The sequence below is a fragment of the Primulina tabacum genome, chromosome 12 (assembly GCF_025594145.1).
Source record: "Primulina tabacum isolate GXHZ01 chromosome 12, ASM2559414v2, whole genome shotgun sequence".
Lineage (NCBI taxonomy): Eukaryota > Viridiplantae > Streptophyta > Magnoliopsida > Lamiales > Gesneriaceae > Primulina > Primulina tabacum.
In genome coordinates, this window is record NC_134561.1 from 12303701 (window position 1) to 12325430 (window position 21730).

At 38.9% G+C, this 21730-nt stretch overlaps 2 protein-coding genes across 2 annotated transcripts; both read right to left on the reverse strand.

Annotated features, from left to right (window-relative positions):
- Positions 1-5847: 5847 nt before the first annotated feature.
- On the reverse strand, positions 5848-6499 carry LOC142520214 (uncharacterized). Its single transcript, XM_075623215.1, has 2 exons — positions 6104-6499; positions 5848-5934 (listed from the first exon to the last, which is right to left on the reverse strand). The coding sequence occupies exons 1-2, from the start codon at positions 6497-6499 to the stop codon at positions 5848-5850; spliced, it is 483 nt and encodes a 160-aa protein (XP_075479330.1).
- Positions 6500-8807: 2308 nt separating this feature from the next.
- On the reverse strand, positions 8808-9173 carry LOC142520215 (uncharacterized). Its single transcript, XM_075623216.1, has one exon. The coding sequence runs from the start codon at positions 9171-9173 to the stop codon at positions 8808-8810; it is 366 nt and encodes a 121-aa protein (XP_075479331.1).
- Between the last annotated feature and the right edge of the window lie 12557 nt (positions 9174-21730).

A 21730-nucleotide genomic window follows, 5' to 3' on the forward strand; every position in this document is an offset into this window, starting at 1 on the left:
GAAGCTTTGTCGAGAGGAGCACAAAACTATGCTTGGATCGAAAATCAGACAGTTGGATCTTGTACAATCACAAATCTAAGATTCAAAGAACTTGAGACTTTCCATGGGGTTTCTCGGTGATCTTTCTTGCTGCAATTCTTAAGGAAATTGGATAGTTTACATATTATATGCATGGCAAAGACATGTGGCTCAATCTTTATACAGCACGTCTCGCACATATGCGCGTTCATCACCAGCGCATATGCGCGTCCATCACCGGCGCATATGCGCGAGACCTACTATCTAAGCGCATAAAAATACATCTGCTCGCGCATATGCGCGCCCCGTCCCCGCGCATATGCGCGAGACCTACTGTCTCGGCACTTGTACATAAATCTTGCTCGTGCATATGCGCGAGACTTACTATCTCGGCATATAGCAGCTCGCGCATATGCACGCCTCGTCTCCGCTCATATGCGCGAGACCTTCTGGTCTCACGCCTAACATCATGTCTTCCCATGTCTTTCTCGAATCTTGGCCTTTCATAATCACATCAATTTATCAATTAAATAATTCCGGATTACAATAATGAAATTCAAGCATTACAGCTTTAGAGTTCAAGGTTTTTTGAATCTGTAAATGAGAAATAACCTGCTATTTATAGGAGTAAATCATATCATTTCCTTGTTTTCAGTGCCACATGCTATGCATGGTAAGAAGGATGCCCATACTTTCAGATGACTTACATAACATGCCAAATACATGTTGTTCTGACAGATAAGATTGCCCTTATCAATATACTCGAGTGTAGAGCAATTCTCGAGGTAGCTCGGGTGGTAAGGTACCCGAACACTTGTATGAGAGCTCGGGCTCTTGATTGCCTGGGAAGAGGATAAATGCCCGGTTTATGAAGATAGTACCCGGCACATTGGCTTTGATTTGGGCTATCCACTTCCTACTCTAGTCGTCCATGACCCGGATTCTTATGGGGTATCATAACCCATCCCTAAAATAGTCGACTGGAGTCTTACTCGCTATCCCGATCAGTCATACTTGTGCTTCCATAAAGAAGTGATTTAGAATTTTTAAAAGCATCGGGGGTTTCAAATATCCCATGGAGGGGATGATATGCCGAGGCCTGATATCACCCGGGCTTAGAATAAGATGTCGGGGGCCTCACATTTCCCGGGCTTGAAATAAGAAGTCGGGGCCTCATGTCTCCCAGACTTGAAATATTTTATCGTTTAGTATTCTCGGGTAATAGGGTTGCTGTCATGATGATGTATGCCCTAGAATTTATACCGTCGAAAAACATTTCGTATTCCGAAAATCCGATAAGTCTGACACGTCTCGATATTCGTGCACGTCCTTTCATATGCTTGCACAATTTCAAAAATGCATCCTAGCCGTCCAAATTTTTTTAGATAAACGAAGGAGATTAACTCCCAACCCTTATACATAGTAGCTCACCAGTTTTTTCAAATTACTTTCCAAATTCAAAATTTTGCCTAACTCTTGCAAATTTTTCTCTCAACTCTCCGACGTGCAAACTCCTCCAACTCTGTCAATCTTCCACCACCACAGCTTCTTCATTCGTGCAGTCCTCATGAACAGCCACCACTTTCTTCCCCAAAACTTGTAAGTTTTCTTATTTATTCCTTAAATCATGTCTGATTCCACCACCTCCACTTCAGGGGCCAATGCCCGAGGCTTGCCTAGTGACGAGTCTACCGTGCTGCGCTCCGATTCACCCCCCCTCTCCTCCTTGCCATCGTATTTCTACCCAAGCTTCCAAAAAACCCACAGCCCATCAATCAAATCCCTCTTCTTCAAAACCTTCTTCCATTGGCCATTCCCGAGCTCTGAAAAAGAGCAAGGGTAAAAGAACTCCGAGTTCTGGGCTTGATTCCTTCCATTTTTTCCATTTTGATCCTCGGTCCTTCCGATAGGACTGATCAACCTTGTATTGGTTTCACCACTTTCTTCTGGTACCAAGTTAGAAATGGTCTCCGGTTTCCTATCCCTCCTTTCTATATCGAGTACGCCAAGTTTTTTTGTGTACTTATTAACCAACTCCACCCTAATTCCTTCCATATCATGGTCTCGTCCTATGTCTTATTTAAAATGCACAATCTTGTTATCAACCCCCTCGTCCTTCACTATTTTTTGTTTGAAGACTGGTAGAAAATTCCTTCTCCCTGTCTACCCACCTGAATGCCAGGTTCCCTGATGACATCCCTTCTTCCCCAGAAGGGATGGAAAGGACGATTTTTCTATATCCAACTCTCGGCCCCTCTTTCTTGTCTAATCGGATTTCTCCCTTCTCTTCCCCCTCAACCTGCCCTTCCCAAGGCTTACAAATTCGAGGAATTTGACACACGAAGCCAAGACTTGGTGGAGGGTTAAAAATACTCCTCATCCACCCTTATTTCCCAAGAGAATCTAGTTGCCTACGGGTTGAGTGCCCGGGCTGAAGACCCAATAGATCGGGTAATTGATGAGGTGGTTGGCTGGGGTCTCAACCCGGTAATTCTTCTCCTTCCTGTCTTTAACATTTTATCTCTTATTTATACTTGTAATTTGTACTAACCTTTTTTCTTTATTCTTCCTCTGCAGACAACTCCAAAATGAAAGAAGCCTTTGCCAAGAAGTGGGAGGCTGAGAGAATAGCCAAGGAAATGAAGCTGGTAGCTCGGAAGGATGTGGCTGAGAGGAAGAGGCGGGCTGAGGAGGAGGCAGCTCGGGCAAAGGAAACAGCCCGGGCAAGTATTGAACAAGAACGGGAGGCGCATGGCTCCCAAGAAGATGCTGAAGATGAAGTCTCCCTTAGACAGAAAAAGCGAAAGGCTGTCAAAAGCCCTGAACTACTCCTGGTTGAGGGTGATCAGGAAAGAGGTCAAGGCTCCTCCCGGGCAAGCCAATCAACCACTCCTCCCCGCCAACAGGCTACCTAAGAGCCCTCCCAAGGGCCTCTCAATTCTAAACAGCCCACCCAGGCTAATATCTTTTTGGATGGGGCTACTACCACTAGTCTCAAGATTTTCAAACAACTCCTTATCTCAGATGAGGAGACACACCTAAAGAGCTCCCGAGCCACACCAAAACTCTTCCAAGGTTCCAACAAGATCTAGGCAGTAAGTTGTTTTACCTTCTCTCCTTCTTTTCCTCTTTTTTTTTAACTAACTTCTTTTGCACAGGGTGTCCAGCTGATGATCCCGGCCTTTGAAGAGGTAGCCGCCGCAACCACTCTTAACAATAACCGAGCCCGACAATTCAAGTATATCCAAGAGCAACTTCAAGAGGAATTGTCCCTGTTTCGAGCCCTTCATTCAGATGAGGTGGTTGGACAATGTGCTGACCTTGATAGGGCCAACCAAGATTTGGAGAAGGCCCGTGAAGCTATCAACGAGGGCCTCATCAGGGAGGAGACCCTTCAGGGACACTTCTCCATCCTTGAAGGCAAGAACAAATCCCTGATGGAGGGTATGGAAGAAAAAATGTCCCAGGCCGATACTTCTGAGAGGGCCCTGGCTAAAGCTGAACAGAGCAGGGAGCAACTGCAAACCTCCTTCCTCCATTCTCCAAAATTCAAGGCCCCCGTGGTAGACAAGGCATACCCCCTTTTCAAGATCGATTTTGACAAATGCCGGGAACAATTTGAAGACGCCGGGCCCTTGCCTCAGGAGACGGAACTTCCTTGACTTCGGCCGGGCATTTGCATCTCTCCCACAAGATGGAGAAGAGGAGAAGGCAGACTTCCCAAACGAAGAAGAACAACCAGGGTCCGATCCATTAGACTTAGAGTATGATTGTATTTTTTCTTTTTTACTTTTCTTTGTAATTTCTACCTTTGAGCTTTTAATGAAATTTTATTCATTTCATCACTTGTGCCTTTGATAATGATTTAATACATCTTCCAAACCTAGATAATAGAACTGCTTGTGTATAAACGATCACAAAAATTCCTAAGTGTTGAGAATTAATCAGGAACCTTAACGAGTAACAGGGATGATGAACCTTGAACCCGAATAATAATCCTTGTATTGTATGAATACCCAGAGTGCGGAACCCTGGGCCGGTGAATAACCAGAGTGCGGAACACTGGGCCAGGGATCATGTCCCGGGACTTGGGAATGGTCGAGATGCGGTGCTCCGAGCCAGGGTGTGGTGCCCTGGGCTTGTGAATAACAAAGGTACGGAGCCTTGGGCCGGGGATCATGTCCCGGGACTTGGGAATGGTCGAGGTGTGGTGCCCCGAGCCAGGGTGTGGTGCCCTGGGCTTGTGAATAACCAAGGTACGGAGCCTTGGGCCGGGGATCATGTCCCGGGACTTGGGAATGGTCAAGGTGTGGTGCCTCAAGCCAGGGTGTGGTGCCCTGAGCTTATGAATTAGTAGAGGCTTTTACCTCACGGACTTAATTATCATATTCAAACACTTTTTCTGGGATGAACAGAACTTTCATTATATCTCCAAACAAATAATTACATCTTTTAAGCATAATTCTTATTTAAATTAAATACATTCCAGGGTCTTTTGAGATAATGTCCTTGAGCATTTTAAAGATAAAAATTTCCCGAGCTAATTCTCCGGGTTATTCAGTAGGGTCCTTCCCACCGAGCTTCCAACTTTCCCACATCTGCCACTGGATTAACTTTCTTCATAACCAGATCTCCTACTTTGAAGTCTCGGATTCAGATTTTATTGTTATATGATTTCATAATCCGGCTCGATAAGCTTCCATTCGAATCAGAGCATGTTCTCTCTTTTCTTCTATTAAGTCAAATTCCATTGCCCGGCTCTGATCATTATTACCCGGGTAAAATTATACCCGGGCAGAAGTTTGTCCTATTTCAACTTGAAGAACTGCTTCAGAACCATACACCAGATTAAAAGGAGTCTCTTGAGTAGGTGCCCGGGGAGTAGTTCTATATGCCCAAAGAACACAAGAAAATTCCTCCACCCAGTCTTTTCCCTTACCCTGCAGCCTTGTTTTTAATGCTTGCACAATAATTCTGTTCACTATTTCTGTTTGACCATTGGACTGAGGATAAGCAAAAGATGTGAATGACTGGGTGATTTTCATTTCCTGGTACAAAGTTGTGATCTCCTTCCCCTGAAACTGTCTCCCATTGTCTGAGATTAGTCTCCTGGTAACTACAAATCGGCACACAATATTCTTTCATAGAAACTTTAAAACTTCCTGCTCAGTGATCTTGGCCAAGGGCTCGGCTTCTACCCACTAAGAAAAATAATCCACAGCCACCAAAAGAAACTACTTGTGAGTTTGTAATCGGAAAAGGACCCACAATGTCCATACCTCATTGATCAAAGGGGCAAGAGGCCCAGATAGGCTTCATGGGAGTGGCCGGACTGTGCTGAAAATTTGAATGATGTTGACAACCGTCATAAGCCTGGACCATTTGGACAGAATCCTGGTTTATTGTAGGCCACTAGAATCCAGCAAGCATTGCTTTTCGGGCCAGTGCTACTTCTCCAAGATGTTCGCCACAACACCCTTCATGAATCTCCCCGAGAACATAATTTACCTCACCCATCGGTAAGCTTTTTAACAGAGGTCCCTAAAATGATCTCCTGTACAAGATATTATTTAAGAGAAAAAATCTGGGAGCTTGTCTCTTGATCTTTTGAGCTTGAGCTTTGTCGTCAGGTAATTCATCGCTTACAATGAATTTGATCAGGGGGGTCATCCACGAATCCTCTTATGCTGGTGAAGTTTCCTCCTCAGTGGAAAGAATTAACCGGGAAATAAGCAATACTTCTCGGGTACAGACTTCTGATAAGGAGGCAGCCATTTTTGCCAAAGCATCTGCTTCCTCATTCTCTTCCCGGGGTATTTGTTCAATGCTTCAATCAACAAAAATTTCTGACAAGGCTTTTATGAGCTTGAGATATTCAAGCATCATGTCATCCTTAGCCTCATAAACACCATTTATCTGTTGAGTGATCAATTGTGAATCAGAATACAAAATGATCCGAGATGCTCCAACTTCCTGGGCAGCTCGGATACCGGCGAGAACAGCTCGGATTCTGCCTCATTGTTAGTTACCCGGGAGTCAATTCTCAGTGCCGATTTAATCTTTTCTCCCGGGGAGCTATAATCACCACTCCTACCCCGCATCCTGAAAGGCTAGACGCCCCATCCACAAATACTCTCCAAACCTCCTGTTCAACAGGCTGAACCATCTCTGATAAGAAATCTGACAAGGTCTGTGCTTTGATGGAAATCCGGGGCTTATATTCAATGTCATACCCTCCCAGCTCCACAGTCCATTTGATCATCCGCCTGGATACTTCTGAATGAGTCATAAACCTCCAGAGAGGGCTATTGGTAAGCACAATGATCTGATGCGACAGGAAATAAGGTCGCAACTTCCGCGCAGTCATGACTAAAACCAATGCTATCTTTTCCACCTCACTGTACCGCAACTCGGGACCTCTTAAAGCATGGCTTACATAATAGATAGGCTTCTGATCAGAGCCTTCTTCTTTTATCAGCATGGAACTGACAGCATACTCGGTAGTAGAGAGAGATATACAAACAATTTTTCCCCGGGTTATGGCTTTACAAGAACAGGAAGCTCGGCCAGATGAATCTTAAGATCGTGGAAGAGCCGTTCACACTTTTCAACCCATCGAAACTGCTGGGCCTTCCTAAAGATCTTGAAAAATAGATAACCCATGTGTGCTAACCGGGATATACCGAGAAAGAGAAGCGATTCTCTTGGTCAGTTTCTGCACATCCCGGACATATCGAGGAGGTGTCATGTTCAATACAGATTTGACCTTCTCCTGATTCACCTCGATCTCCCGGTCTGTCAATACAAATCCCAAAAACTTTCCACTTTACGCCAAAAATACATTTGGCTGGATTAAGCTTAATCACATACTGCATAAGAGTAGCAAATTTTTTTAATAAATCAGAGATGAATCCAGTGACCTCCTTGGATTTTCCCAATATATCATCGACATACACCTCCACACTTCTGCCCAACTGCTTCTCGAACACTCTGTTCATGAGATGCTGATAAGTGGCTCCTGCATTCTTCTATCCTTAAGGCATAACAACGTAGCAAAATGTACCGGCCGAGGTGATGAAACTGGCTTTATCTTTATCACTTTTAGCTAGGGGGATTTGATGATACCCCTGGTAGGCGTCCATGAAACTAAGCAGTTCACATCCAAAGGTGGAATCCACCAGCTGGTCAATTTTAGGCAGTGGATAATGGTCCTTGGGGCTAGTTTTATTGAGATCTTGGAAGTCCACACACATCCTCCACTTCCCGGTGGATTTTGGCACCAACACCACATTCGAGAGTCAGGTAGGAAATTGTATTTCACGAATGTGGCCGGCCTTTAGTAAATCTTTAACATGTACATTAATCACTTTGTCCTTCTCAGGACCAAAGTGTCTCTTCTTTTACTTCATAGGCTGAGATCCCGGGAGGATGTTCAAGGGATTCTCCACTATCAGGGGTGAGATCCCTATCAACTCCTGTTGGGACCAGGCAAAAACATTAAGATTATTTTTCAAACATTCTATCAAACTAACCCGGGTGCATAAGTCGAGGTCTCAGGCCACCCGGATTTCCTTGCCTGGTCCAATCTCTATCACCTCCTGCTCTTCTTCCGCCAAAAATTGCACTTCACCCCTCCTCTACCATCCCCCCACCTCCCTCATCAGTTATCACTGCCTTCCTTTCCCTCCTAGCCTTCTTTTGATCCACCCGAACTGCCTCCAAATAACACTTCCAGGAAGAAAGCTGATCTCCTCGAACTTCACCCACTCGGCTCCCCACGGGAAACTTAATCTTCTGATGGTAGGTGGATGCTACGGCCCTCAGCTCGATCATGGCAGGCCGCCCGAAAATGATGTTATATGATGATGGAGAATCCACCAAAGTGAAAGTGGTCATCACGATCTTCTTAAGATCTCGGGTGCCTAATGTCAACGGAAAGACAATCTGCCCCTCTGGATAAACAACATGTCCTGGAAAGCCAAAAAGCGCAGTCTCCACAGTCTCCAAATGATATCCCTATAGATCCATTTGTACCAGAGCATCCTTAAATATTACATTAACAGAACTGTCCGAGTCCACAAAAACTCTCAGAATATCATAGTTGGCCACCCGGGCTTGGATCACCAGGGCATCATTGTGGGAAAGATTGACACCCTTGAGATCCTCAGGACCAAAACTAATGACTGCTTCACTCCTCCTTACTCCCTCCACCTCCATACACTCTCTCCTAATCTTCGACTTCCTTGCCCGATTGGAATTTCCATCAGTGGAGCCTCCAGATATCATCTTGATTACCCAGAGACAGGGGGTGAGGTCTTCCTCCTCTCGAGCTCTGGATCTCTTCTTCTACTCAAATCACTTCTCGGGGTATTTCTTTAATCTCCTTGGGCACTGGGTCCTGGCTGTCGAGATGTCAAACATGGCAACCTCGGTTTCTTATTAGATTGATTATACCCCTGGACGGAGGGTGGGACATAATCTCTTTTCAGCATTTTGCAATCTTCGGTTTTGTGGTAGCACATGTTATGGAGGGTGCAAAATACCATCTTCTCGATCCTGGTTGAATGATGATCCGGGGGCAAATCCCTTCGGCACTCCTGAACTTCCCTGTCCCGGATAATTTTCAAGGTCACATGGTGTGAGAAATGCCCCTGGTTAGCCCTTCTCTGCCCCTTCTCCTCGGCTTTAGCTACCCGATCTCCTCTCTCCCTTCTTATAGCCTCTCTCTTCTGCTTCTGCTTCTGCGCCTCCTCCATATTGATATACTTCTCTGCCCGGGATAGCAAATCCTAAAAATCCCCAGGCGCCTTCTTTGTCAACGATCGGAAAAATTTATCATCTCTCAGCCCCTGGGTGAATGCCGTGGTCATGGTCTCGGTGGCACAGGTGGGAACATTCAGAGCAACTTTGTTAAACCTTCTAATATAAGCCCTCAAACTCTCATTCGGGCTTTGCTTAACTTCAAAAAGACTAAAAGCACTCTTTTTATACTTTTTGCTACTACTGAAATGGAGTAAAAACACCTTCTGGAAGTCCTCAAAAGAATGTAGACTTTGAGGGGCCAGTCCCTCAAACCATTTCTGTGCAGAATCAACCGGAGTAGTTAAGAACACTATGCACTTGATTCTGTCAGTATAACAGTGCAACATGGTCATATTCTCGAATCTGGCCAGGTGTTCCTCGGGGTTTGCATTGCCATCATAGTCTTTGACTTTGAAAGACTTTAAATTACCGGGACACTACAAGAAAAATACAAATCAACAACACTCATACGACAACGTCTTTTTTCTTTTGACAATGATTTTAACAAAAACCGTTGTCGTAGCCTAAAAAAAACCCGCTTATAGACAACAGTTTTTTAAAAACCGTTGTTTTTTATATGTCTACTACAACGGGTTCTAAAAATCGTTGTCTATGAGTGCTTTTTTTTTTTTGCTACAACAACGGTTTTTAAAAATTTTTGTCTAAGAGCTTTTTTTTGGGCTACAACAACGGTTTGTGTAACGCCTCGAAAATTTAAAGGTCCGTGCGAACCACATGCATGTAATTATTAAATTCTCTTGTATTTTAATTAATTGTTTTAACTGCATAAATTAATTATGTTGTGCATATTTACATGTTTAAAATATATACTTTTCTACATGGTTGCATTAAAATATATTTTTAAAGGTTATTCGAGTTGTGATCGAGGAACGGAGACCGAGGGCTGAAATATAGAAATTGATTTTATTAAATAATTATTTATAATTATTTAAAATATGGATGATGCTTTTTCTTATTTCTGAAAATATGGGGTTTTGAAGTGATTTTATACGTCTAGACATAATTTTTATCAGTGTTGGATTTTTAACAAAAATACGAACGTTTTGGCAACCCGGCTAATAAATTCACAAACTTATTTTAAAAAAATTATTTTTAATATTTTAATTAAATACTAATGGGCTTAATGGGCCTAATTAACTTGTTAATAGTTCAAGGCTTTTATTAGTGTGTTAATTAATATATTAAGTGCAAAACCTCACAATTCACCACACAAATACACGTCCCACACCCCACAAATCTTCAAACTCTTTTCTCTCCCTTCAAGTCATGGCACACACCTCCAATTCAAGAAAAAGTTTTGGAAAACAACAAAGAAAGCATCGTTAATTGCTAGGAAATTCAAGCCGTCGTCTCCTCGTCGTCGTTCTTCAATCGTCAACGTTTTTATCATGCGATAATTACGCAAAGGCATGCCATATTCTTTCATTCAAACATCTATCACATCATAGTATTTTATTTAATTGAATTTTGGATGAAAAAAAAGTGCATCATGAAACAATTTTGTTTTTGTGGCATATGTCAATTTTAATACTTGTATTTTCATCCAAAATCATGTTTAATATGATTTATAGGGACTTCCATGATTAGAATAAGTTTGAGGGATGTTTTTACATGTTTTAGAGAGTCCTAAATCACCCCAATTTGCTGCATAACGTGAGTAAGACAAGCTGAAAACATGTTTCTGTTATAAGGATCCTAGGGGCTCGGTTGTTGGGGGTTTGTGGCTTGGCTTGGCTGGGCTGGACCAAGGCCAGGTTAGAGTCAGGTATGAGTCAAGTGAAGAGTCCTAGCCACGCTAGGACTCAAAAACCAGGGGCTGGGAGGAGCCCTTGCCAACAAAGATTCCACCCGAGATCTAGAATTAAAGTGGCGCAGGTTTGCTGCTGGTGTAGGGAAGAAAGAGGCTCGGCCAGGGACTTAGGGCTGGGCTAGGCTAGGTCCTTAGGGTTCTAAGAGGGTGCACAAGGGTCTGGACAAGGGCTGGTGTAGCTTGGGTGGCTGCTGGCTTGAGGAGAAACCTGAGAGAGTGAGGGATGCCTTTGTGCGCGCAGGTAGTGCTTCTGATCCAGGAGGCTTGTGCGCGTGGTCAGAGGCTGGGCCATGTCTGGGTAGGATTTGGGCACGGTCCAGGGAAGGTTAGGGTCAAGTGGGCTCGGTGGTGGCTCAGCTGGTTGAGTCCTAGTCCAATTAGGAGTCCTAATGACAATAGGATGCACACTTCCTGACATGCATGCAATCTGGTGTAGGGTGCAGTAGGTTTTCGATGGTCTAGTGGGCTGGTCAGGGGCTTGGGCTTGGTCAAGAGGGTCCCTAGATGGGTTGGCTAGGTTTGGGCTCAAGGTGGCTTGGGCGTGGTTAGAGAAAATTGGGAAATGGCTCGGTGTGTTCATAAAGGGGTCAATTTCGAGATTTTAAGAACTAAAATTGAATCCATGAGTCTACGGGTGTGGCTCATGACTTGGAAGGGTAGAATAAATACTAAAAATTTTATGTTTAAAGGTTGGGATCAAAATAACGAGTTTTGGATTTATCCGGGATTTTATCGCCGCACGAAACGTTAATTAACGAATTATTTGAAACGCCTAGTTTTAAGCTTTATAAAATTATTGAAAATTATATTTAAGCTCAAATAATTATTAAAAGGCTAAGGTTTTTAATTTGAGAATTTTATATTAAGGTTTGGTTTAATTCGGGATTAAAACGCGTTAATATGTCTTATTTAAATATTAATTTAAAAGTCATCAATTAAGCCAAATAAAAATATGAGAAAATTCAAGTAAGCTTAAATAATTATTTGGGACATGTTAGAGTCAATGAAATCATGAAAAAAGTCAAAACATAAAATGTCACGTCCAGTGGTAAAACGGCCTTTTTACACTGAAAAATTAGTAAACGTCATGGCAGTGCCCTGATTGCTGTTTTATGTGCTAATATGATTATTTTCAATGGTTATGAATGTTTATGAAATTTTATATGTGAAAATGTTTATTTTAAATGTTTATGACTTTAAATGCATATTTTCAAGGTTTATGATGTTGAAATGTTTATTTAAAGGATTTATGGATTTTATATGTTAAAAGGTTTTTTTTAAAATGTTTATGGATTTTTATGAGGAAACGATAACGTTAAAAGAAATGTTGCATGCTTGTTTTTAAAAGAAAAAGGATATTAAATGCATGTTTTTTATAAAGTAATGAGAATGTAAACATTGAAGGAAGTGAAGAAATTGTGACTATTGAGGTATGAGGTTTGAGGTAAGAATGGGAATATCGTGAGGGAAGAAGGCCCAGAGGGAGCCCATTTATGGGAAAAGGCCCTAGAGGGAGACCCGACGATCGTATTCTATTCGAAAGAGGATAGGTCAGGGCCAAGTTGAGCGGTGAGAGTGTTCCTGGTGTCCCCCGCCGCCCAGTACTGCGGTTTCATGTAGATGGATCCATCGACTTTTTGAAGTTTGAGGAAAGTCACAATTAACGACCTGAATTCAATAAAGGAAAAGCAAAATGTTTATGATCATGTTAAAATGTTTATGTTATGTCATGTTGAGGAAAAAAGGAAAAAGTTAAGGTTTATTATGCATGTCATGAAATGTTATTTTTACGTAAAGTATTTTCACTGCTGCATGCGATTTTATACGTATTATTTGTTATAAAGATTATGATGTGTTGAGTCTTTAGACTCACAAGGTGTGATGGATGTAGGTGAATTTCAGGGAGGTCTTGATGGTTGACCTGACTAGACTGAAGGTGCACACAACCTGAGGACCAGCGCTTCTACTTTTATGCGTTTACGATTCATGATTCATGATTTAAGTCAAAGATTTTAAGACTATTTATTTATGCTTTCATGAGATTATGAGAGGTTTAGTATGGGCTATACTTTTCAAATTTATTGCTTTTTAGGATTGGTAAAACATTCGACGATTTCATTTTTATGACTATTTCACTTGATTTTTAAAATACTAGTTGGTTGATGTTTTTATTTTAAAGGGTAATATATTTTATAAAAATATTTTAATGTGGTATATGTATATGGCCGAAAATTTAGAGAAAAAAAAATAAAAATTCTTGTACTTTTTAAGCAATAAAAAGGCAGACGTTTCAGTTGGTATCAGAGCAAAGGTCCTGTAAAGGGTTGTGCCACCATCAGTGCTGAGAAGATCAGTCGTCAAGCCTCAAATTTTTAAGTTTACATGCTTTATATGATTTTACGATGTTATCTGCATAAATACATGAATTATATGTTTACATCACTTGATTAATAGCTTTAAGATAATATATGACTTATATGCTTTATAATTTCTATACGTATTACGACATGAAATAAGAAATTATTTGATTTCAACGCATGTTGGTTCTGCGGTGGAATTGGACTATGTTGTTTTTTTGGGTTTTGGTATTGGCGTTCTACTTTTTGGGCCATAGGTTAATTGTGAATATTATGGATGTTTTGGGACACGTAGATTTTCTAAGAAAATATTTTTGATTCATGGTTACTAGTTGAAATAATTTTTGGGAATTATTCATAAGAAATAATGATTCGAGGATTTACAATGACTTGGAAGTAAGAAAATGTATAACTTGGGATTTTAAGTTCGATGAAAGATAAGATTGGTTATAGAAATTGATTTTTGGGTGAATAATTTTAAATTATCAAAATTTATATTATAGGAAACCCGAGAGGAGAATTAAGAATGTTAAGAACTTATGGGTTAATCGTAGGATTTTGAAATTAAGGACCAATTAGGATAATTTTTGAGGAAATTAAGAATTAATTTTGTAATTTTTAAGGAATTTGGGGACTAGTTTAGCAATAAGCGAGAATTGAATGGGTTAAATGATAAGAATTTTCGATGATTTAGACTTTTAAGAATATTTGGAACCTTGGGATATTTTGGTTATATTATTATAAGGAATGTTAATCAAGGGTTTTAAGAATGAATCAATATTAGGCTTAAAAAAGCTAATTGTTAGCGAATGTGTTTGGGATTTTAAGATTGAATTATGATAAGTTAACGAATATTTTGGGTATAAAATAAGGAAAGAAATATACGATGAGTATGGTCATTCATCTTTTAATATTGAAAATTGTAAGAAAAATTGAAATTCGAGGTTATAATAATAATAGCACTAAGTCATTTGGGTCTTTTTAAGTTGCGATTTGAAAATAAGGATTTAGAGGGTAAAATTTAATTGGGCTCAAGGAGACGTAAAGACATTCTAGAGTTTAAGTTTTATCAGAGTAGCGCAGCTGAAGCGTGGATTTTTGAGATACTAGAACTAAGTCTAAACTTTTGATTATCAAGGATAAGAGAATTTCGAGGACGAAATTCAATTTAAGGAGGGAAGATTGTAACGCCCCGAAAATTTAAAGATCCACGCGAACCACATGCATGCAATTATTAAATTCTCTTGTATTTTAATTAATTATTTTAATTGCATAAATTAATTATGTTGTGCATATTTACATGTTTAAAATATACTTTTCTGCATGGTTGCATTAAATGTATTTTTAAAGGTTATTCGAGTTGCGATCGAGGAACAGAGACCGAGGGCTGAAATATAGAAAATGATTTTATTAAAAAATTTTTTTAATTATTTAAATTATGGGTGATGCTTTTTCTTATTTTTTAAAATATGGGGTTTTGAGGTGATTTTATACGTCTAGACGTAATTTTTATCGTTGTTGGATTTTTTAAAAAAATACGAACGTTTTGGCAATCCGGCTAATAAATTCACAAACTTATTTAAACAAAATTATTTTTAATATTTTAATTAAACACTAATGGGTTTAATGGGCCTAATTAACTTGTTAATAAGCCAAGGCTTTTGTTAGTGTGTTAATTAATATATTAAGTGCAAAACCTCACAATTCACCACACAATACACGCCCTACACCCCACAAATCTTCAAACTCTTTTCTCTCCCTTCAAGTCACGGCACACACCTCCAATTCAAGAAAACGTTTGGGAAAACAACAAAGAAAGCATCGTTAATTGCTAGGAAAATTCAAGCCGTCGTCTCCTCGTCGTCGTTCTTCAATCGTCAACGTTTTTATCATGCGTTAATTACGCAAAGGCATGTCATATTCTTTCCTTCAAACATCTATCACACCATAGTATTTTATTTAATTGAATTTTGCATGAAAAACAAGTGCATCATGAAACAATTTCGTTTTTGTGGCATATGTCAATTTTAATACTTGTATTTTCATCCAAAATCATGTTTAATATGATTTAAAGGGACTGCCATGATTAGGATAAGTTTGAGGGATGTTTTTACATGTTTTAGAGAGTCCTAAATCACCCCAATTTGCTGCATAACGTGAGTAAGACAAGCTGGAAACATGTTTCTGTTATAAGGATCCTAGGGGCTCGGTTGTTGGGGGTTTGTGGCTTGGCTTGGCTGGGTATAAGGCCCGAGAATTTGATTACCGTAATCTGAAATGATTTGGGGATAATCGATGTGATTATAGACGTAAAGGATTAGACTGAAAAAGATGAAAAAAGACACGCAAAGTAGGTGTGAGGGTGTGCCATTCGCGCACATGCGCGACGTGATGCGCGGGCCATGCGCGAATTGGGCAGAAGACCCCGCCCGCGCATATGTGCGGATTGAGGGCGCGCATATGCACGAGATGTCCAGTAGCCAAGGAGCTATAACAGAACATTGCGCGCACATGCGCGACGTGAGCCACGCACATGCGCGAGGTAGGCAGAGAAGTTGGCGCATATGCGCCGGATAGAGGCGCTCATATGCGCGAGTTGCATTGCACGAGACAGTAGGTCTCGCGTATATGCGCGATGATGGGGCGAGCATATGCGCGAGCTGCCGTGATGTTACGCGCCGAGACCTTGTGTCTCGCGCATATGCGCCGATGCTGGTCGCGCATATGCGCGAGACGTACAGTATGCACAATACTCCACTTGCCTTACATTCACAAGATGTATGTATATATATATATACACACAATTCATTCTCCCGTAGCAAATGAAGAAATCGAGAAAACTTTGGAAAAATTGATTCCCGACTTTAGAATTCGATTTGTGCAAAATCCGTCCGTCAGATTTTGAATCCGACTTCAGTACTGAATTCCTATCGACGCAGGCTACAACTGGACGTGAGTTTTGTTACGTTTAAATATGATTTGAAATTATGATATTGTCAGAATCTAATAGAAATCATATATGGTGTTTCTGATACAGTGGACATCGTATAATTGAAGTCAGATCGAAGAACAGACTGTGTATGTATTTGTTATGATTTTCGGAGTCGATTTGATTGAGATTTGATATCATATTTGTATTATTATCAAGTATGAGTTACAGGAATTGATATATGTTGATTTATATTGCGTGGTATATTTATATGGTACCGTTATGCCGTTGAAACCGAATTCGATTAGGTTCTGATTTTATCTGATATTGATTATGAACCGTATTATTATATCTGTGATGTTGAAATTGATGGGTTTATCGAGGTTGTATTATCATGCCGTCGAAACATCAGTGAATTGACATTGATCAGATTCAGTATTGATTGAGATTTTATTATGGTGTCTTGATATCGATCAGATTAGGTATTGAATTGAGTTATACATTGATACAGTATATTCGATATTGTTATTGCCATATTGATATCGACAGACAGTGAGTCCAAAGCTTCGACAGAGTCAGACTGAAGATGGACAGAGTTGAGTTTGAGACTTCGTCTTCGTCAGACCGAGAAGAGAAAGGTATAAGTCAATGTGGTCCCGGGAGATCGACTCGAGTGTAGTATGATATACTTGAGTTTCCCTAAATCACATACTTCTTATTATTATGTTCATTGATTTGACTGGATATGCTTGTTCTATGAATGTATAGAAAGCAACTATTAGTCGAGTGATCTTGTGACAGAAGTACCTGATAGTGGCGGGATCGCCACGGGCACATTGCACGATGTCACAAGATAATAAATTGGCGAAAGTGCCAATGTCTATCACGTATAGGTCACTGGACGATTGGCAATCGATGTGGATATAATTGGAGTTTCTTCTATTATTGGTGATCGATACCATACCAATGTGGATAGAATTCAGGTTTCTTCTATTACTGGTGATTGATATGGAATGCCAACGTCTGGAAATCGGGATCCCTAGACTAGGATTGAGTCTAGTCTGAGTTTAAGAGTTGCGGATATTGATTTATTGATTGATGTTGATTTATGTTCCTGATTATGGTACATGTTTAGAGTAAGGGTTATTGTTGATATTAATTCATGTTTCGGATTATGATACACTCTACGAATATTTGATTCATGTTCTGATTTTGATACATGTTATGAATATCTGTTATATGCTTTTATATTGTTTATATGATTGCATGTATACATGATTTATACTGGGAATGTAATTCCCACCGGAGTTATCTGACTGTTGTCTTGTTTGTATGTGTGCATGACAACAGGTGGGACATGATCAGGGTCAAGAAGAGAACGAGGCTGGACTAGATAGCGTGGAGATCCGGGCTCAGAAATAAATTAAGAGTCAGCACTGATATGTAGTTGAACCTAGTTAGATTATTGTAGACAATACAGGACTTGTATGTTTATATTTAATATGTAATTCAGATTGATTTACATAACGTTTCCGCTTTGTATTTTAAAAAAAAAATTTAGACCTTGTTTATTATAATTTATTGATTAATTCTAAGAACGATTAAAAACTTTAATTAGCGTCCGGGTCCCCACACTGGGGCTGGACCAAGGCCAGGTTAGAGTGAGGTATGAGTCAAGTGAAGAGTTCAAAAACCAGGGGCTGGGAGGAGCCCTTGCCAACAAGGACTCCACCCGAGATCTAGAATTAAAGTGGCGCAGGTTTGCTGCTTGTGTAGGGAAGAAAGAGGCTCTGCCATGGGCTTAGGGCTGGGCTAGGCTAGGTCTTTAGGGTTATAAGAGGGTGCACAAAGGTCTGGGCAAGGGCTGGTGTGGCTTGGGTGGCTGTTGGCTTGAGGAGAAACCTGAGAGCGTGAGGGATGCCCTTGTGCGCGCAGGTAGTGCTTTTGATCCAGTTGGCTGGTGCGCGCAGTCAGGGGCTGGGCTAGGTCTGGGTAGGGTCTGGGCACGGTCCGGGGAAGGGTAGGGTCAGGTGGGCTCGATGGTGGCTCAGCTGGTTGAGTCCTAGTCCAATTAGGAGTCCTAATGAGAATAGGATGCACATTTCCTCACATGCATGCAATCTGGTGCAGGGTGCAGTAGGTTTTCGAGGGCCTATGGGGCTGGTCAGGGGCTTGGGCTTGATCAGGAGGGTTCTAGATGAGTTGGGTAGGTTTTGGCTCAAGGCGGCTTGGGCGTGGCTCGAGTAAATTGGGAAATGGCTCGGTGTGTTCATAAAGGGGTCAATTTCAAGATTTTAAGAACTAAAATTGAATCCATGAGTTCACGGGTGTGGCTCATGACTTGGAAGGGTAGAATAAATACTAAAAATTTTATGTTTAAAGTTTGGGATAAAAATAACGAGTTTTGTATTTATCCAGGATTTTATCGCCGCACGAAACGTTAATTAACGAATTAATTGAAACGGCTAGTTTTAGGATTTATAAAATTATAGAAAATTATATTTAAGCTCAAATAATTATTAAAAGGCTAAGTTTTTAATTTTGTAGTTTTATATTAAGGTATGGTTTAATTCGGGATTAAAATGCGTTAATATGTCTTATTTAAAGATTAATTTAAAAGTCATCAATTTAAGCCAAATAAAAATATGAGAAAATTCAGGTAAACTTAAATAATTATTTGGGACATGTTAGAGTCAATGAAATCATGAAAAAAGTCAAAACGTAAAATGTCACGTCCAGTGGTAAAACGGCCTTTTTACACTGAAAAATTAGTAAATGTCATGGCAGTGCCCTGAATGCTGTTTTATGTGCTAATATGATTATTTTCAATGGTTATGGATGTTTATGGAATTTTATATGTTTAAATGTTTATTTTAAATGTTTATGACTTTAAATGCATATTTTAAAAATTTATGATGTTGAAATGTTTATTTAAAGGATTTATGGATTTTAAATGTTAAAAGGTTTCTTTTAAAATGTTTATGGATTTTTATGAGGAAACGATAACGTTAAAAGAAATGTTGAATGCTTGTTTTTAAAAAGAAAAGGATATTAAATGCATGATTTTTATAAAGTAATGAGAATGTAAACATTGAAGGAAGTGAAGTAATTTTGACTATTGAAGTAAGAGGTTTGAGGTAAGAATGGGAATATTGTGAGGGGAGAAAGCCCAAGAGGGAGCCCATTTATGGGAAAAGGCCCCAGAAGGAGCCTTGACGATCGTATTCTATTCGAAAGAGGATAGGCCAGGGCCCAGTTGACCGGTGAGAGTGTTGCTGGTGTCCCCCGCTGCCCAGTATTGCGGTTTCATTTAGATGGATGCATCGACTTTTTGAGGTTTGAGGAAAGTGACAATTAACGACCTGAATTCAATAAAGGAAAAGCAAAATGTTTATGATCATGTTAAAAGGTTTATGTTATGTCATGTTGAGGAAAAAAGGAAAAAGTTAAGGTTTATTATGCATGTCATGAAATGTTATTTTTACGTAAAGTATTTTCACTGCTGCATGCGATTTTATACGTATTATTTGTTATAAAGATTATGATGTGTTGAGTCTTTAGACTCACAAGGTGTGATGGATGTAGGTGAATTTCAGGGAGGTCTTGATGGTTGACCTGACTGGACTGAAGGTGCACACAACCCGAGGACCAGCGCTTCTAATTTTCCGCATTTACGATTCATGATTCATGATTTAAGTTAAAGATTTTAAGGCTATTTATTTATGCTTTCGAGAGATTATGAGATGTTTAGTATGGGCTATACTTTTCAAATTTATTGCTTTTTAGGTTTGGTAAAACATTCGACGATTTCATTTTTATGACTATTTCACTTGATTTTTAAAATACTAGTTGGTTGATGTTTTTATTTTAAACGGTAATATATTTTATAAAAATATTTTAATGTGGTATATGTATATGGCCGAAAATTTAGAGAAAAAAAAATAAAAATTCTTGTACTTTTTAAGCAATAAAAAGGCAGACGTTTCAGTTGGTATCAGAGCAAAGTTCTTGTAAAGAATTGTGCCACCATCAATGCCGGGAAGATCAGTCGTCAAGCCTCAAATTTGTAAGTTTACATGCTTTATATGATTTTACGATGTTACTGCTACTACTTAAATTATAATTCACCCAAGTGTAGGTTGTCTGCAAGTAATATATTTCTTGAGTACGAGATCGATCCACAGAGAGGTTATTTTTAGTTTAAATTTACTAATTTATAAATTACCAAATTCAAGAATGAAGTTTACAAATTATAAATTTTTGTCCAGACTCAAGGATTTATTCTTGGTTTATGTAACATTGTTTAACCAAAAGTAAAACAAAGGAAACCACCATAAATAATGGTTCCAAGAGAAATTAAATAATTAAACACATATAATATAATATAGTTCTCACTATAGAAAATACCGAATTAACCGATATTTTATATATGGTACCTATGATTATATATATAACTATATAAATATATAATTGCATAAAGTAAATGTTAAATTAAATCATTATATTTCATTTAGAACAACCGGCAGAGCTACGCTATTGCCTAAATAAAATATAAGATTTAATAAGTTAGTTGCGAAAAGTAAAAGTTAGATTCGAAAAGTAAAAGTTAGTTGCGATAAAGTAAATGTTAGATTGTTAGATGTTAGTATTAAATCATAAAATTGCATTTAGAACAACCGGCAGAGCCACGCTATTTCTAAATGAAATATATGATATAATTATATAAATATATATATAATATAACAATAATAATAATCGATGAAATATTTATTGTATCAAAATTAACAACAAATCAAGATAACAACTTCAATGGTATCAAGCATTTGATATAAATTGATAACAACAAATAATTCATTTTTATACCTACAATAAAAAGAAGTTAGCTAAATGAAATGAAATAAATAAAGAATATACAAAATATAAACAATCTTACTTCACCAAGAATTCATCATCTTCACCTCTACATAATAGATTAGCTTGCCATGAGCTTACTTTTGATCAATACTAAAATCATCACTCATAGTTAAGAAAATGAAAGAAAAATATTGGAACTTAAAACTTTGATACACACTCACACTATATTTTACAATGAGATAGAATGATTCTCAAACTAGCACAAGGCCTCTATTTATAGGCCAAATGAGAGAAAGAGTCAAAAATTTTAATAATGTCATGTAGTTGTAATAGTAGTTTTTGTCTCCTCCAACTTCAATTCAATGGCCCTTCTTTCAATGCTATGTTCCACGACTTTAAGCACCGAAATTGAATTGGCTCAAAACAAGAAACATTTAGGGAATTGTCTGTAGATGAATTTGGCCACTTGGTTCACCTCATTTGGTTAAATATTGAATTATTTATGATTTTTTTACTATAAGCTGTTCATAGTAAAAGTAAATATGTCCTCCTTTTGATATTTGCACAATTTGATCATCTTAATTAATTTTTTAGTCAATCATGTCTTCTGCAAAGTTGTAGATAATTTCTCAAGGATTCCAAAAATGTTTGAATCACCTACTTTAGATATCTGAGTTATAATGTCACAAGGAATGGTAATCAAGGGACGAATCAACATTGGACTTGAAAATTAAAGCGTTAGTGAAATAATGTTGTGGCAAATTAAGAATTTAAAGTGATGACAATTTAAAGTGAAGTTGATCAATTAGTTAAGTTATAAGATTAGACAGTAAGTTAACTTATTTTGTTAGCTTAAGGTTTAATGTAACATAAGTTTTAATCATAATTTTAAGAGTTAAAATTATTCATTTGTTAAGGTTAAATTTTTCTAGGAAGTTG

What these genes read in the sequence shown, in the direction of transcription:
- LOC142520214 (XM_075623215.1), bottom strand. Translation starts at nt 6,499, where the DNA reads ATGCTGATAAAAGAAGAAGGCTCTGATCAGAAGCCTATCTATTATGTA. An exon ending in CAGGATGCGGGGTAGGAGTG is followed by an intron (nt 5,935 to 6,103) that starts GTGATTATAGCT and finishes ATCACTCAACAG; the next exon opens with ATAAATGGTGTTTATGAGGC.
- LOC142520215 (XM_075623216.1), bottom strand. Translation starts at nt 9,173, where the DNA reads ATGACCATGTTGCACTGTTATACTGACAGAATCAAGTGCATAGTGTTC.